The sequence below is a fragment of the Carcharhinus amblyrhynchos genome, chromosome 27 (genome assembly GCF_965287045.1).
Source record: "Carcharhinus amblyrhynchos chromosome 27, sCarAmb.v2.hapA, whole genome shotgun sequence".
Lineage (NCBI taxonomy): Eukaryota > Metazoa > Chordata > Chondrichthyes > Carcharhiniformes > Carcharhinidae > Carcharhinus > Carcharhinus amblyrhynchos.
The window spans coordinates 7,130,903-7,147,628 of NC_137350.1; the positions used below are offsets into that span (position 1 = coordinate 7,130,903).

A 16,726-nucleotide genomic window follows, 5' to 3' on the forward strand; every position below is an offset into this window, starting at 1 on the left:
AAACTCCCTCAAACTGGGGGCACTGAGGCCAAGTAGCATCTCGGCTGAGGCCCTGGATGGGATGAGCAAACTCAGGTAGCTTTGAGTGCTTTAAGAACATAAGAAATAGGAGCAGGAGTAGGCCATCTAGCCCTTTGAGCCTGCCCCACCATTCAATAAGATCATGGCTGATTTGAAGTGGATCAGTTCCACTTTCCCGCTTTCTCCCCATAACCCTTAATTCCCTTGTCTATCAGAAACCTATCTAGCCGTGACTTAAATATATTCAGCAAGGTAGCCTCCACCACTTCAACGGGCAGAGAATTCCAGAGATTCACCACCCTTTGAGTGAAGAAGTTCCTCCTCAACTCCGATCTAAACTGCTCCCCCCCCCCCGCCCCCCACTTATCTTGAGGCTGTGCCCTCTAGTCCTTTTCACTCCATATCAATCCTGCCTCCTGTCCCTGCAAGTGACGGATTGTCCAATGATTTTGGTTTCCCTTTTCGGCCCAGTATCAACTTGCTGGGGAAGTCTCAAGCCAGACAGAGTGCACAAACTCTGCAATAAACACCATCTGTAACAGAGCTGAGTGCCTGAATCTCCAGGTGCCTGTATGTTTCCTAACTGCAACGTACTGCCACACTCCGTTAGACCTCCAGCACACGACAACAACCTGTAGCACACAACAACAAGGTAGTTTCCACGCTGTCAGATTGGGTGATTGCTCCCACAGCAGGAAGCAGTGACTGACCACCTGGGCCGGTGAGTGGGCCCCCTGAGTGACCCTCCGTCTCAGTGCTCCGCGTTATTGCAATCAGCCTGGTTCACTGTGGCCCTTCAATCAGTCTAAATACATTCAATACACACTGAATATTTCATAGCAAGTTACAGAAAATGCTCAATCATTCTTACATTTATAGAACTGGCAATGAATGGTTAAAAACAAAAATAATGCTTTGATTGGAAACAGTAAGAACCTGACTTGCCCTTGCTTCATGCGCACGTCACTTCAGTCGCACCGTTAGGGGAAAAAAAACTACCCAGATGGAGATCAGTGGAATGTGGAACCCCGCACATGGGCAAAGATCAACAAGATGACCCATGGGCCACACTCAGAATCCTGATGGGCCACATGTGGCCCCTGGGTGCCCACCACTGCTCTAAAGAGGTGGCACGGTGGAAGAGTGGTTGGCACTGCTGCCTCACGGTGTCAGGGACGAAGGTTCAATTTCCAGCTTGGGTCACTGTCTGTGTGGAGTTTGCATGTTCCCCTGTGCCTGCGTGGGTTTCCTCCCACGGTCCAAAGACATGTGGGTTAGGTGAATTGGCCACACTAAATTGTCCCTTAGTATCGGGGGTTAAATGCATAGGGTTAAAGGGATAGGACTTGGGTGGAATTGTGGTCGGTGTAGACTCGATGGGCCGAATGGCTTCCTTCTGCACTGTAGGGATTCTATGAAGAATATCCAAGGGAATGTGCTTGTAGAGTAGAAGTCTGCTCCCACAAGGGGGCAGGAGAGACCAAGGATTAACCTGAGCCATTTCCAGACTCTTGTGGTGGTAGACATTCTCAAACTTATTCACCCTGAGGTTATCTGCAGAAATATGAAACCTTCCTCTGTCTCTAATCCCACCACAACATACTCATCAACTGAGGCACCTACCTTCTGTGGACACTGACTCTACTACTCGTAAAAACATGTTTCCAGAATGTTCCCTCTGTAAAACGCGTAAGATAAAAACTGATTCGTAAAGCCCCCTAACTTCACAGGAACAGTAGGGTTTATAAACAATGGATTATTACGCTCTTGGTAAATATGGTGACATAGAAATTGTGGTTCACCTACTTTACCTTCCAACATCCTGGTTGCTGCATGATAGAAATCTCATGGAGTTCTTGACTAATCCTTGCAATTAAACTCTGTTAATGAGCTGGACTAGAGACAAGAAAATTCACCATGGAGGGTCTTAAGAATGATTGGTCAACAGATTCCCCCCAAGTAAAAACCATGTCTCCATTTATTCAGTTTTTTAAGCTCAAGTTTATTTATTAGTTCACAAATAGGCTTACATTAACACTGCAATGAAGTAACTGTGAAAATCCCCAGTCACCACAATCCAGCGCCTGTTTGGGTACACTGAGGGAGAATTTAGCATGGCCAATGCACCCTAGCCAGCACCTCCTTCAGACTGTAGGAGGAAACCAGAGCACCCAGAGGAAACCCACGCAGACATGGGGAGAACGTCCAGATTCCACCCAGACAGTGACCCAAGCCGGGAATTGAACCCGGGTCTCTGGTGCTGTGAGGCAGCAGTGCTAGCCACTGTGCCACCGATTCGCAGATGGCATCACATTTTTGGAAAGAATTTGAGAGAATCTGCATGAGAAATCGAGTGAATCTCCTTCCGCAATCACTGAGATCCTTTTAAATTCAGTCATGGGGGTTGGCTGGCTAGGCCAGCATTTATTGCCCATCTCAAATTGCTGCCTTCTTGGGAATTACTGGCACTCAGTGCTTCCTGACATTGAGACTCAGTGTGGATCCTGAGACGGTGTGGGTGGAACTGCAGCGGCCATTTTACTGGTGATGGCCAATCAGAGCTCTTTTTATTTGTTCATGTGCTGTGCCATCCCTAGTTATCCTTGAACTGAGTGATCGCTCGGCCATTTCAGAGGGCATTCAAGGATCAACCATTTTGCTGGGGGTCTGGAGTCACATATAGGTCAGACCAGGACTTCCTTTCACCTGATGGGCTTTATGACAATCAACAAGGCTTTCATGGTTATTTTTAGAATTTAAATTCCAGATTTTATTTTTCATTGAATTCATTTCCCACCAGCTGCCAGGATGGGATTGGAACCCCAGGTCCCCAAAGCATTGCCCTAGGTCTCAGGATTACTAGTCCAGTGTCAATCCCGCTGCGCCACTGAGCTGTTGATACAATCAGGGTTGGCCATGTCACTGATAGAGGTGGTCAGTGCTCAGCTGCAGGCAGAAAGAGGCTGGTACCCACCCCCAACAGCAGCACCCCACCCACACCCCCCCCCCCCCCCCCACCCCCACCTTCCCCCCCCCCACACGAGCTGATAAAAGAGACTTGCAGACAGGCCAGGGCCAGACGGAGCTGGGTGACTGGAGAGTGTCAGCGCCACGAAGGATTGCCATCAGAGGGGGTTGGGATGTTGGAATGGAAGTGGGGGGGGGGGGGCCTCTCCATGGACACACAGCTACCCCTGCCCTCTCTAGGAAGCCAGTAGGAGCTCACCTTGATGCAGGCTCCTGTGTGGAGGGAGCTGGTACTGGTAAACTGCAGGCGGCCTGGTAAAAATGCCACCAACAGAGACTACCCGCCTTCGATTAACCTGACCTCCTGCAAAAGGAACTATCCCCTGGCTTTAGGAACACATTAGACTTCCTTCCAGACATCTTTCTGCAGCTATTTTATCGTCCTTCCGCTCTCCCGGCCATCTCCAGTGGGCTGGGAAAATCCCAGCCATGGCTTCTGCCGAGTAATTTACCCCATTGCACGCACAGGCCTCATGAATCTTACAAACAGCAAATGATGAGTGAGCTGCTTTGAGTTGAAGGGGACATAAATCCTTTCTCAGCATTTATCACCCATCCCCAGTTGCCCGAGGGTAGTTGAGACTCCAGAGCCACATGTAGGCCAGGCCAGGTAAGGATGGCAGATTTCCTCCCCTGAGGGACATCAGTGAACCAGATGGGTTTTTCATGACAATCAACAATAGTTTCGTGGTCATCAGTAGATACTTAATTCCAGATATTTTTTATTGAATTCAAATTCCGTCTGCCGTGGTGGGATTCGAACCCGGGTCCCAGAATATTAGCTGAGGTTCTGGATTAATAGCCCAGCAATAATACCACTAGACCATCGCCTTCCCCATGTTACATAACCGTAGATCTCACCACCTCATTGCACCCGCCTCCCCCCTCCACCCCCTCCCTGACTGTGGACAGCAGCAAGCTGCTTCAGAGCCCCCCCCATATTCTAGAATTCTCTCTCCCGGCCTCTTCGCCCTCACAGCCCCCCACGAAAGCTATCCCTCTGACCAAGTTTTTGTTCACCTCCACCAATGACAGAGCTTCCAGTCTGAGCTCACTGAACCCATTAACCCGGTGACTTACAGTCTGCCCACCCCAGCCTCCGGGCCACACCACTCTGTGACCTCTTGGTGAACAGCGCCTTGGACCTGGTTGGATTTGGTGATTGGATTGAGTTGGTTTCTGGAGCGAGCGAGGAAATGATTTGCCCTGTAACTCTGAGAAACTCCCAGGGTTCGGGAAGGTTCAGGAGGGTGCATGCCCAGGTGGAGTTGGACAATCCTTTAGAAAACAGGGGATAAGTGATTCTGTTGGTCTGGTGTGAAGTACGGTGCCCAGAACAGCCAAATCTTTTTAAGAATTTCATTTTACCGAGGTGGGGGGGGACATCATTAGGCTGGTATTCATCATCCATCCTTAACTGCCCTCCATTTCAGAGGACATTTGAGAGTCAACCACGTTCCAATTCACCATGTTGCCATGGGTTTGGAGTCACGTGTAGACCAGACAGTAGATCTTCCCTAAAGGACATTATTGGAACCAGATGGTTTTACAACAATGGTTTCATCATTACATTTGTAATTCAAGACTTTTATTGAAATCAAATTTCACAATCTGCTGCGGTGGGATTTGAACCTGGGTCCCCAGAGCATTACTAGTCCAGTGACAATACCACTACACCGCTGCCTCCCCAGTATCTGTGAGATCTGTTCAATCTGACTGGTTAACGTTCCTGGAGACTCTGATGTCTCTGGGGTGAGAAAATGGTTCCACTGCTTTCACCCATTGCTGCCACCTCTGTGTGTGTCCTCCCTCCACTGTCCCCCACATACTGAACAGGGCATTGGAACTTTGCCCTGCCCTCACCCAACTGAATGCTCATGCCCCCTTCCAGTGGGAGCAATGGGGATAAACATTCCCTTCCCTTTCCCCCTACACCCAGCAATACAAAGGCCCAGTCATAAACACGCCAACTCAGATCAAGTAACAGCAACATTCAAACCCAGGTAGCCCCTGTTGGAATCATACAGAGGGTGGCCACTCTGCCCATCTTTGAATGATGACCCCATTGAGTGAGTCTTGTTCCCATACCCTTGCCCCAGAGCCTTGCAGAGTTTCCCCTTTGAAAGTTACTGTTGAATTATCGTCCACCAGGCTTCAAAGCAGCACATTCGAGATCACAGCAACCCATTGGGTAATAAAAATCTTCCTCAGCTCCCCTCCACCCCCCCCTAATCAAATGGTGAAGCAGTCTGGAAGGGCCAAATGGCCTGCTTCTGCTGCTATTTCGAATGTTTGTAAGGCCCCACGTAGACGATGCAGATTCAAAGTCTGGTGAAAGATATCAGTGCCACCTTGCCGTGGCTCAGTGCAGTTCCTGGGTTGAGCGATGAAGGGAAGGTAGATGTAACAGGCTGGAAGTTGCGGTTGTGTACAGCTCACCACAGGACGGTAAAAGGAATGCCGTCTCGTCGAGAAATAAAAGCCCAAGCGCCCTGCTTTTGTGCCCCATGTGTCACCCAATGAAAGCTCTCTGATGCTGTGGTTTGTGTCACCCTCTCTCAGTCTGTATTGCCAGTGTAGGTGAAGTTTGTGAAGGTTGTTGTTGGTGGTTTGTACAGCGGATTGTTGTCCTGAAACAAAACGTAGTTATAAACATGGTGAACTTACATCCTGATCACCGACCACACATCGAACAATGCTCAAACCTAAAGGACCTCCACACCAGCCATCACCTTCCTGACTGCAGCGTACTGCGCACTGGTGTAGAATCCTACAATGGTTTCATGGTCATCATTACATTTATGATTCAAGATTAATTCAAATTTCACCATCTGCCGTGGTGGGATTTGAACCCGGGTCCCCAGAGCATTACGTGGATTAGATAATGCTCTGCAGGAGGCGGTCATTTGGCCCATCGATTCTGCATCGACCAAAATCCCACCCAGGTCCTATCCCCATAACCCCATGCATTTACCTTAGCTTGTCCCCCTGACACTAAGAGGCAATTTTAGCATGGCCAATCCACTTAACCTGTCCATCTTTGGAGTATGGGAGGAAACCGGAGCACCCGGAAAAAACCCACGCAGAGACGGGGAGGATGTGCAAACTCCACACAGACAGTGACCCAAGCTAGGAATTGGACCCAGGTCCCTGGTGCTGTGAGGCAGCAGTGCTAACCACTGCACCCATACCGGTCTTGTAGATGTTATAACATATCCAATGGTAACATGTTGTGAAGCAGATAGGAATTGTGGGGAGTTTGCATGGCCCAGGGTGTGGCCCCAAGTGTCAGAATAATGAATTTTCTCTATTAAACCTTTTTCTTTGATTTTACTTTCTGAAGTTAGTTCTTTTATTGCCTGCATCTGAAATATCCTTAATGCTAAATGAACAGGAGATACGCAGCTCAACACAACAATCTGTGTCATCTCGGGTACCCATCCATCAACTCCCCTGGCTCCCAGTCCTGACCCACAACTTCACATAAGGAAGACACCTAAGGATATAGACACATATTCACATGAGGGGAGGAGCATGGTGGCACAGTGGTTAGCACTGTTGCCTCACAGTGCCAGGGTCCCGGGTTCGATTCCTGGCTTGGGTCACAGTCTGTGAGGAGTCTGCACATTCTCCTCATGTCTGCGTGGGTTTCCTTCAGGTGCTCTGGTTTCCTCCCACAGTCTGAAAGATATGCTGGTTAGGGTGCATTGGCCATGCTAAATGTTCCCTCATTGTATCCGAACAGACGCTGGAGTGTGACAGTAACTTCACTGCAACGTTAATGTAAGCCTACTTGTGACACTAATAAATAAAACTTTAAAAGAAAATTTGCATGACAGCATCTAAGGTTGACATCAGCTGCCAGTGGTGGCAACGCATCTGAAACTGGCTCAAGATAAACTTTGAAAAGAAAACACAGAAAATGTTGCAAATTCTCAGCAGGTCAGACAGTGTTTGGTGCAGACTCGATGGGCTGAAGGGCCTCTTTCTGCACTGTAGGGTTCTATGATTCTATTTGTGGAGATAGAATAGAACCAACGTTTCGAGTCTGGATGATGAACAGCACTCGAAACATTGGCTCTATTCTCTCTACATAGATGCTGTCTGACCTGCAGGGATTTTCCAGCATTTTCTCTTTTTGCTTCAGAATCCAGTCTCCGCAGTAATTTGCTTTTATCTGCAATGAATTTTGAAAATGTTGGCTCCGATACATTCAAGAAGTTTCTACGCTTCATACGTATTTAATTGATTCCAGAGATGAGGGGTTTGTCGCATGAAGAGAGATCGAACAGTTGAGGCCGATACTCTCTGGAATTTAGTGAGAGGAGATCAAATTGAGGTTTACAAGATGATGAAAGGTATGGATAAAGTAGACATGGAGTGGATGCTTCCTCTTCTGAAGCATACCAGGACGAGAGGTCACAGTCTTAGGATAAGGGGCAGCAAATTTAAAACAGAGTTGAGGAAAAACAACTTCTCCCAAAGGGTTGTGAATCTGTGGAATTCACTCCCCCAAAGTGCGGTGGGTGCTGGGACAGTGAGTACATTTAAGGAGGAGTTAGACAGATTTTTAATTGGTAATGGGTTGAAGGATTATGGTGGGAAGACAGGAAAATTGGGATGAGGAACGTACCAGCCATGATCGAATGGCAGAGCAGACTCGATGGGCCAAATTCTGCTCCTATACTTTATGAACTAATGTTTTATGAACTTGAACTCGGCACAGACAAGAAGGGCCAAAAGGCCTGTTTCTGAGCTGTAATTTTCTATGGTTCTATGCCCTGAGATTGTGAAAGATATATAAATGCAATTAATAACTCCTTCTTTCATTCTCTCCATCTGTCTCTCTCTTTCTCACTGTGAGCATGTTTCAGATGTACCAAACACACATTGCCTCGACTAAAATAAGGTCAACTTTGACCATAGTTTGCAGAACTTTCCATTTTTCAGATTCCCAGTATTTGACTTTGTTTCAGTGTTAGTGCAGAGCGAGCTATGTGCCTTTCCCTTCTGTGCAGACACAGAATTCAGCCTTCCATGAGCAAGGCAGAACCCGCAGTATCGCTCAGGAGTCATCGCACACCAGTCAGTCACAGCTGCTATGAATCATCCAGGAAAATAGGAGCAGGAGTGAGGCCAATCGGCCCGTCGAGCTTGCTTCGTTATTTAACTGGATCATGGCTGATCTACCTCAGTTATATTTCCCCATACTTGTACTCCTATCCCTGGATATCAATAATATCCAGAAATCTATTAATCTTTGCCTTGAACCTCCCTGGAGTTTCTACCATGGTGAAGGAAAATGTCTTTTAGGTAGATTCTGCCATTTTCTTTTTCTGATTGATTGATTCAGAAAGAATGTTCCAAATGGTGAGAGAGTTCAGAACTAGGGGTCATATCTGAGGTGCACTGTAGAGATTCTGTGGATTCTATAAGGGGTAAAACTTTTAGGATTGAGGTGAGAAGAAATTTCTTCACCCAGAGGGTGGTGAATGTGTGGAATTCACTCCCACAGAATGTAGTTGAGGCCAAAATATTTGATTTCAAGAAGAATTTAGATATAACTCTTGGGACTAAAGGGACCAAAGGATATGGGGGAAGGGGGGGGATCAGGATATTGAATTTGATGATCATAAGAACATAAGAAATAGGAGCAGGAGTAGGCCATCTAGCCCCTCGAGCCTGCCCTGCCATTCAATAAGATCATGGCAGTGGATCAGTTCCGCTTTCCCGCTTTCTCCCTATAACCTTTAATTCCCTTGTCTGTCAGAAATCTATCTACCGTGACTTAAATATATTCAACAAGGTAGCCTCCACCACATCAATGGACAGAGAATTCCAGAGATTCACCACCCTTCGAGTGAAGAAGTTCCTCCTCAACTCTGTTCTAAACTGCCCCCCTCTTATTTTGAGGCTGTGCCCTCTAGTTCTGGTTTCCTGTCTAAGCGGAAAGAATCTCTCTACCTCTACCCTATCTAGCCCCTTCATTATCTTGTAAGTCTCGTTAAGATCCCCCCTCAGCCTTCTAAACTCCAATGAGCACAGGCCCAGTCTATTAATCTCTCCTCATAAGCTAACCCCCTCATCTCCGGTATCAGCCTGGTGAACCTTCTCTGTACTCCCTCCAAGGCCAATATATCCTTACGCAAAAAGGAGGACCAAAACTGCACACAGTACTCCAGTTGCGGCCTCACCAGTGCCCTGTACAGTTGCAGCAAGACCTCCCTGCCTTTATATTCTATCCCCCATCATCAGCCATGATCAAGATGAATTTAATGATCGGACACGTTTATAATGAAACAGGTCCACAGATCCTGAAAAGTGGCAGTACAGGTGGAAAGGTGGTGAAGAAAGCATATAGTCTGCTCGCCTTCATCGGATGGCATTGACTATAAAGGTTGGCAAATTATGTTTCAGTTATATAAGATGTTGGTTAGGCCACATTTGGAATACTGTGTCCAATTCCGGTCACCACGCTACCAGAAGGATGTGGAGGCTTTGGAGAGAGAACAGAAAAGGTTTACCAGGATGTTGCCTGGTATGGAGGGTATGAGCTATGAGGTGAGATTGAATGACATGGGATTATTCTCCCTGGAAAGACGGGCGCCGAGGAGCGACCTGATAGAAGTTTATTAAATTTTGAGCGTTATGGATATGGTGAACAGTTGGAAGCTTTTTCCCCAGGGCAAAAATGACAATTCCAAGGGGCACAAGTTCAAGGTAAGGAGGAAAAGGTTCAATAGTGATGTGCCAGGGGAAGTTTTTACACAAAGGGTGGTGGGGCCTGGAATGCACTGGCAAGTGAGCTGGGTTCAGGCAGAGGCATTTATCTGGATAGACACATGAACAGTCGGGAAATAGAGGGATACAGGTGGTTGGTGTGGATAGGACAACATGATGGCTTGGTGGGCTGAAGAGCCTGTTCCTGTACAGTTCTTTATTCTTCTTTGAATGGTGGCACAGGCTCGAAGGGCCGAATGGCCTACTCCCGATTCTAATTTCTATGCCTAAACTCTCAGGAAATGCAAACTCTTCCTTACCGTGTCCCACTTTGCCTTGGCTCGTTCCGCCTCAAACTTTGCATACTCTCGCTTGTCGTGGACTGTGACCAGGAGTTTCCAAATAAGCAGGGCCACCAGGCCAAGGAGTAAGATGGCCCCCATCAAACACAGGACAATGAGCAGGATGTTCGGCGCAGGCTGGCACTCTGTGGGAACAACAAGAAAAAAAAGTGTTAAATTGCATGCACGCCCATGTTCAGAGAGTAATCAATATGGTCGGTGAGCAGAAGGTACACATTGCTACAGGGTTGTTGAATTATTTGAGACATGGGCTGGACCTCTCCAATGTTGTTTGGCGCTCAGCCACATCACCATGCACTGCAGCGGGACTGGAGAACCCCAACCTTGGATGAGGTCAGAGAATCCTGGCCATCGTTCAAACCAGGCCAGGAATGTGATCCTTGATATTCCTGGTTGCCAAGTCTTTGGGAAAAACAGAGAAGGAAAAAGAGGACAAGATGTAGCTAGGTTAATGAAGGGTCTTGATGTAGTTCAAAGCAGGAAGGATTTTCTAGCTGATAGTAAGACTGAATCTTGAGTTAATGAATGGAGGGGAAGCTGATACATTGTTCATTGAAAAGCCTCAAAGAGTGAGGAGATGGTACATGAACAAATTTGTTGGAAGTGTCATCATTTCTGAGGCCAACTTTATAATTCTGGAATTTATTATAATACGGTGCCCTGTGCATCATTGCTTCCAACACCAGGCCCATGGGCAGGGCCTCGCAGTTCCCCATGTAAAACCTGGTTGATAATTTGTGTCGCTTTGCTCCAAGTTCCCAACCAGCAGGCTGACCCTATGAATTTATCCTCATGGTCCTATCACTAATTTTGCTGTCTCCCCTCCTCTCTTGTGAGTCGCAGGAAATCATTTCCTGTTCACAGAACAAATAAATTAATAGGCCTGAGGTGGCCTAAGAGACATTCATTGGCCTGGATTTTGTATTCATAGCATCCCTACAGTGCAGAAGGAGGCCATTCGGCCCATTGAGCCTGCTCCGACTACAACCCCATCCAGCCCCTATCCCCATAACCCCATGTATTTACCCTGCTGATCCCCCTAATTTACTCATTTTGGGGCACCAAGGGGCAATTTTAGCAAGGCCAATCAACCTAACCCGCACATCTTTGGACGGTGGGAGGAAACCAGAGCATCCAGAGGAAACCCACGTGGACACAGGGAGAAAGTGCAAACTCCACACAGACAGTGACCCGAGGCCAGAATTGAACCCGGATCCCTGGCGCTGTGAGGCAGCAGTGTGACCACTGTGCCACCGTGCCGCCCATGTTGTTACGCCTGGGTAAACTGGACAGCTATTTCCAGAGTTTGCACATGATGAATTCCATGTGTAAATCAGAAATTTGCTGGCTGATTTATCCAGCCCCTTCCTTCGCTACTTTGCTCCATCTGTGCCCTGCTGATAGACTCATCATTAAAATCCATGCTGGTGCATCCATATCTACACTCTGAACAGGCCAGAGAAAGTTTGGGCTGCTGCACTGCAAAACCATCGAATTTTCAACACTTGTGATAGATCTTAATTACTACTGAACAACGATGAAAATGTAATAGATGGAGTCTCATTCACTCAGCATTTAATTATAGAATCACTGGTCAGTACAGCAACAGGAGGTCTTATCCCATTGAAACAACAACAGTGCAGTTAGATTCTCTCTTGTTGGAGTTTGACATTGCCTGGCACTTGTCTGGGGCCAATATTACTCCACTTACTTAACATCCTCTGCTGTGAGATTATCTTTCCATAATACTCCCCATTTGTATTTATTAGCAACTGAGGAAATGCAATTGGAGGAGGCAATGGCCTCGTGGTATTATCACTAGGTTATTAATCCAAAAACTCAGCTAATGTTCTGGGAATCCGAGTTCAAATCCTGCCACGTGCAGCTGGTGGAATTCAATAAAAAATATCTGGATTGAAGAATTTACTGATGATCAGGAAATCAGTCGATTATCGGGAGAAACCCATCTGGTTCACTAATAAGAACATAAGAACTAGGAGCAGGAGTAGGCCATCTAGCCCCTCAAGCCTGCCCCGCCATTCAGTAAGATCATGGCTGATCTGAAGTGGATCAGTTCCACTTACCCGCTTGCTCCCCATAACCCTTAATTCCCTTATCGATCAAAAAGCTATCTACCCGTGACTTAAACATACTCAACAAGGTAGCCTCCACCACTTCAGTGTCCTTCAGGGGAAGGAAATCTGCGTTCTTACCCGGTCTGGTCTACATGTGACTTCAGAGCCACAGCAATGTGGTTGATTTCAACTGCCTTCTGTAATGGCCTAGCCAGCCACGCAGTTTAAGGGCAACTAGGGATGGGTAATAAATACTGGACAGCCAGTGATGCCCACGTCCAAGGAATAAATTAAAAAAAAATTAAACCAACCCATAGAACAAAGGGTGCAATTCAGCAGGCAGAATAACTGTCAAACCTGGTTCTTTAATAACTGTCAGGATGGATTTTCCATTTGACTCTTCATGATAACGGAATCGCACTGTGCAGTCATTCTCATCTTTATAGGTACAGATGACGCCATCAGTTATTTCAGTGTCTACAGTGAGAAAAAGAAAGACAGGCACATCAATCAGAGAACGTGACTCCAAATTCAATGGAAAGGCACCAAAACTAGGCCACCAATTCCTCATTGTTCACTGCAACAGGATATTCCATTCCCTACAATCCATCCCTAAATAACAACCTCCAAAATGTGCCCTGGTATCTGCAGCATCATCACTCTCTGCTAGAAACTTAGACTTCAAGCAATGGTTACCAAATTAATACTTAACATTTGCGTCAAGTCACGTTGCAGCTTTATAGAACCTTAGTTAGGCCGCACTTGGAATATAGTGTTCATTTCGGGTCGCCACACAACCAGAAGGATGTGGAAGCTTCGGAGAGGGTACAGAAAAGTTTTACCAGGAAGTTGCCTGGCATGGAGGGCATTAGCTCTGAGGAGAGGTTGGAGAAACTTGGTTTGTTCTCAAAGGAACGTCGGAGGTTGAGGGGCGACCTGATAGAAGTCTACAAGATTATGAGGGGCATGGACAGAGTGGATAGTCAGAAGCTTTCTCCCAGAGTGGAAGAGTCAATTACTAGGAGACATAAGTTTAAGGTGTGAGGGGCGAGGTTTAAAGGAGATGCATGAAGCACATTTTTTACACAGAGGGTGGTGGATGCCTGGAACTCGCTGCCAGGGGAGGCAATGGAAGCGGATATGATAGTGACATTTAAGGGGCATCTGAACAAATACATGAATAGGATGGGAATAGAGGGATATGGTGCCTGGAAGAGTCGGAGGTTTTAGTTCAGACGGGCAGCATGGTCGGTGCAGGCTTGGAGGGCCGAAGGGCCTGTTCCTGTTTCCTTTGTTCAAATTCACTTTTTGAATGGAAAATTAGTGCAATTAAGTAACGTAGAGGAACCGATAGAAGAAGAATCATTTACAGACTGCACTATACTTGTTGAATATAATGCAGTGAATCCATGGATTTAATGTTTGTATCTATTGAATGTGAAGTAATGTGGCTGTGAAATATCATGTGAAGTACCCGCTGACTGTAATGTGTTTGTATGTGACATGTTGTACTCATCGGCTGAAATCATGTGTTCTGGAGTTTACATTTGATGGTGGGGGTGGAAGTGGGAATAATTTCCGCTGGGGGTTGGAGGGGGACAGCTGACCACACAGTCTCACGCTGCTGAGCTAATTAAATACGCATCCACGAGAAGCTCGCTGATTCTCACGGTGGGGGAAGGCAGGATGCCGCCCACACCACTCTAATAGTGACTCGAAGATCTCGACGTCAATTTTAGAGGGCGGCCAGACGGACTGGGGACTATCCCTTCCGGCTTTCCACAGCTAACCCTTCCTGGCTCATCCTCCACACAACCTGCCCTGCCACCTCCCGCTCTCCGGCACAGACTGGCACCCATGGACACTGCCCAAAGAGGACAGTACAGTGGCTGTTCACTGTTACTCAGGGCAGCAGTCGAACCCGCCCGGTGCACGCCTCTGTAAAAGCGAGCATTCGAATTTCTCGCTAGCGGGGAACTTAATTTGAAGTGGGGAGCTGATTCCATCGAATCCCTGCAGTGCACAAGTGCCCATCCAGTCCGCACTGACTCTCTAACACAGTGCCCCACCCTGTGGTTTTCCCCCACCCCATCCCTGTAACCCTGCACAATCCGCCTAACCTTCACATCTTTGGACTGTGGGAGGAAACGGGAGCACCCGGACGAAACCCACGCAGACACGGGGAGAATGTGCAAACTCCACACAGTCACCCGAGGCTGGAATTGAACCCGGGTCCCTGATGCTGTGAGGCAGTAGAGCTAACCGCTGTGCCACCGTGCCGTCCCAGCAAGCTGGCCTTTTGGTGAGCGTGCATGAGATGCTACTGCATGCTGAAGAGCTTCCTGACATTACACGTCATAAAGCTGGACCTGCCTTTAACCCTGAGCTACTAAAACCCCGAGGACAAATTCCTAAAGTTCATCCCACCGTCGGGAAACCGAGCTGCCAACTGACTCTCCCCCGCCCCGCTTCCCCCTGCTGGTGGGACCGGAGATACCACCCATCGGATACAATATCCTGCATTCATTGGGGAGGGGGGTGGCCAAGGATACCAAGCCTACTCAGTGCCTTCCTGGCAGAGAGGTGAAGGCCCCAGATGTGAAGCTGCTTGTGTGCCAGGTTCTTCACCCAACACAACCCGCTTGTCTTCGTCTGGAACATTTCTCGAGTGTATTTTCAATAGCAAATAATTTTTCTGCCTCCTTGTAGGTCACTTGTTTTGTTTCCTCATCAGCTCCCCATCTCTGCTCAGACACTAACTCATTGACAGCTCATTTGGTTCACCCAGCTGCGGGTGGAAATGGTGACATGACCGAGGCTGGGGTGAGGGAGATCCCACCCTCTCCCTTCGCTCACACCTGCCAGCTGCAGTCACTAGATAGGAATCTGGAAGTGGGAATCCTGGGCTGGGAGGCACTGAGGCCAATTATGGCATCCCCTGAATGCCCAGTGGTGTTGTTAAGATCCAGAATGGTCAGAAAAATAGCTAAAAGGAAAGCGACAGAAGGGACATGGCCTCTGGGAGAGTATAAAGTCCTGCTGTGTGCAAATGTCAGTGTTACATCTTACTCACAGTGTAACCCAGCTTCTAGCTGGCAAATCTCAACATGCACAGGTCTGTTGGTGCAGTGTTAAATTACAGACGGAATTGACTCAGAGTCTGGCTGGCTGTCATTTTCTCCCTTGTGTAACAAGCAGCAGCTTCTGTTACTGTCTAAGGGCTCAGCCCAGGTTGGAATGGTCAGAGCGTACGGGTATTGTCTTGTTGGGTTTGATATCCTGGGATGAACAGAAAGCTGATGAATGCACACGCGCTCAAGTGTGTGTAGCGTAGAAACCATAGAACCATAGAAAATTTACAGCTCAGAAACAGGCCTTTTGGCCCTTCTTGTCTGTGCTGAACCATTTTTTGCCTAGTCCCACTGACCTGCACTTGGACCATATCCCTCCACACCCCTCTCATCCATGAACCCGTCCAAGTTTTTCTTAAATGTTAAAAGTGAGGCCGCATTTATCCGGCAGCTCATTCCACACTCCCACCACTCTCTGCGTGAAGAAGCCCCCCCCCAATATTCCCTTTAAACTTTTCTCCTTTCACCCTTAACCCATGCCCTCTTGGTTTTCTTCTCCCCTAGGCTCAGTGGAAAAAGCCTGCTTGCATTCACTCTATCTATTACCCTTCAAATCCAGAGTCACTTGTCTCTCATCCCATCCAATTTTATATCACTTACGCTAACACGGGATCAACAGGAAGGCATGTGGCAGTGGCCAGAGTGAGTCTATTCTCTCTGTCTCTCTCCGGGCGGGATTTTCCTGCTACTTCCCGCTGACCGGATCCTCCTATCCCAGTGAGCCGTACAGAACCCGTAAACTTCGACAGAACCGGAGAATCCTGCCAGTGGCCAGTGGTGACCCACCTCGGCCCTGGAAAGAAACCCTGCGGAAGGGGGAGTGGGATGATGAGTTGGGGGGGGTGGGGGGAAGGGGGGGACTCCTCCTCCTTAGATGAATTATTTTACTGCCTTCTGGACTGTTCAACACTCCCAGACTTTAATCTCCACTCTCACCATTCTATTTTCTTTGTATGGGTTGGTCTGACTTCATTTTTCTTCCTTTTGCTTTTGGACGGCAGACGTCCATTATTCTGTCATTCCCAACTCCTCTGGACTCATCTTTTTGTTTCTTTGTCCCGCTGCTCGTTTCGGCTATTTCCAACAACTCTTTTGCCATTAACGTCTCCTCTCTTTGTCTGGTTATTCCCTTTCGCTTTTTCCCACCTTCTCTTATTTCAATTTAAAATCTATATTTACATTCGTAATTTTTTTCCAGTTCTGATTAAAGGTCACTGAGTTGAAATGGTAACTCTTTAAAAATTACATATGGGATGTGGGCCTCACTGGCTGGCCGGCATTTATCGTGATGTGGAGATGCCGGCGTTGGACTGGGGTAAACACAGTAAGAAGTCTGACAACACCAGGTTTAAGTCCAACCGATTTATTTGATAGTAAACTCACAAGCTTT

At 47.5% G+C, this 16,726-nt stretch overlaps 1 protein-coding gene across 1 annotated transcript in view; it reads right to left on the bottom strand.

The window, feature by feature from the left end:
• Positions 1–3,968: 3,968 nt before the first annotated feature.
• Positions 3,969–16,726, bottom strand: part of LOC145359338 (integrin beta-3-like) — a 78,659-nt gene continuing 65,901 nt past the window's right edge. The window contains exons 13-15 of the mRNA XM_080213937.1: positions 12,563–12,682; positions 10,089–10,255; positions 3,969–5,678 (exon numbers count right to left, since the gene is read on the bottom strand). Of these exons, the coding sequence (XP_080070063.1) occupies positions 5,607–5,678; positions 10,089–10,255; positions 12,563–12,682 (359 nt within the window). The 3' untranslated portion in view covers positions 3,969–5,606. The remainder of the gene's footprint in view (positions 5,679–10,088; positions 10,256–12,562; positions 12,683–16,726) is intronic.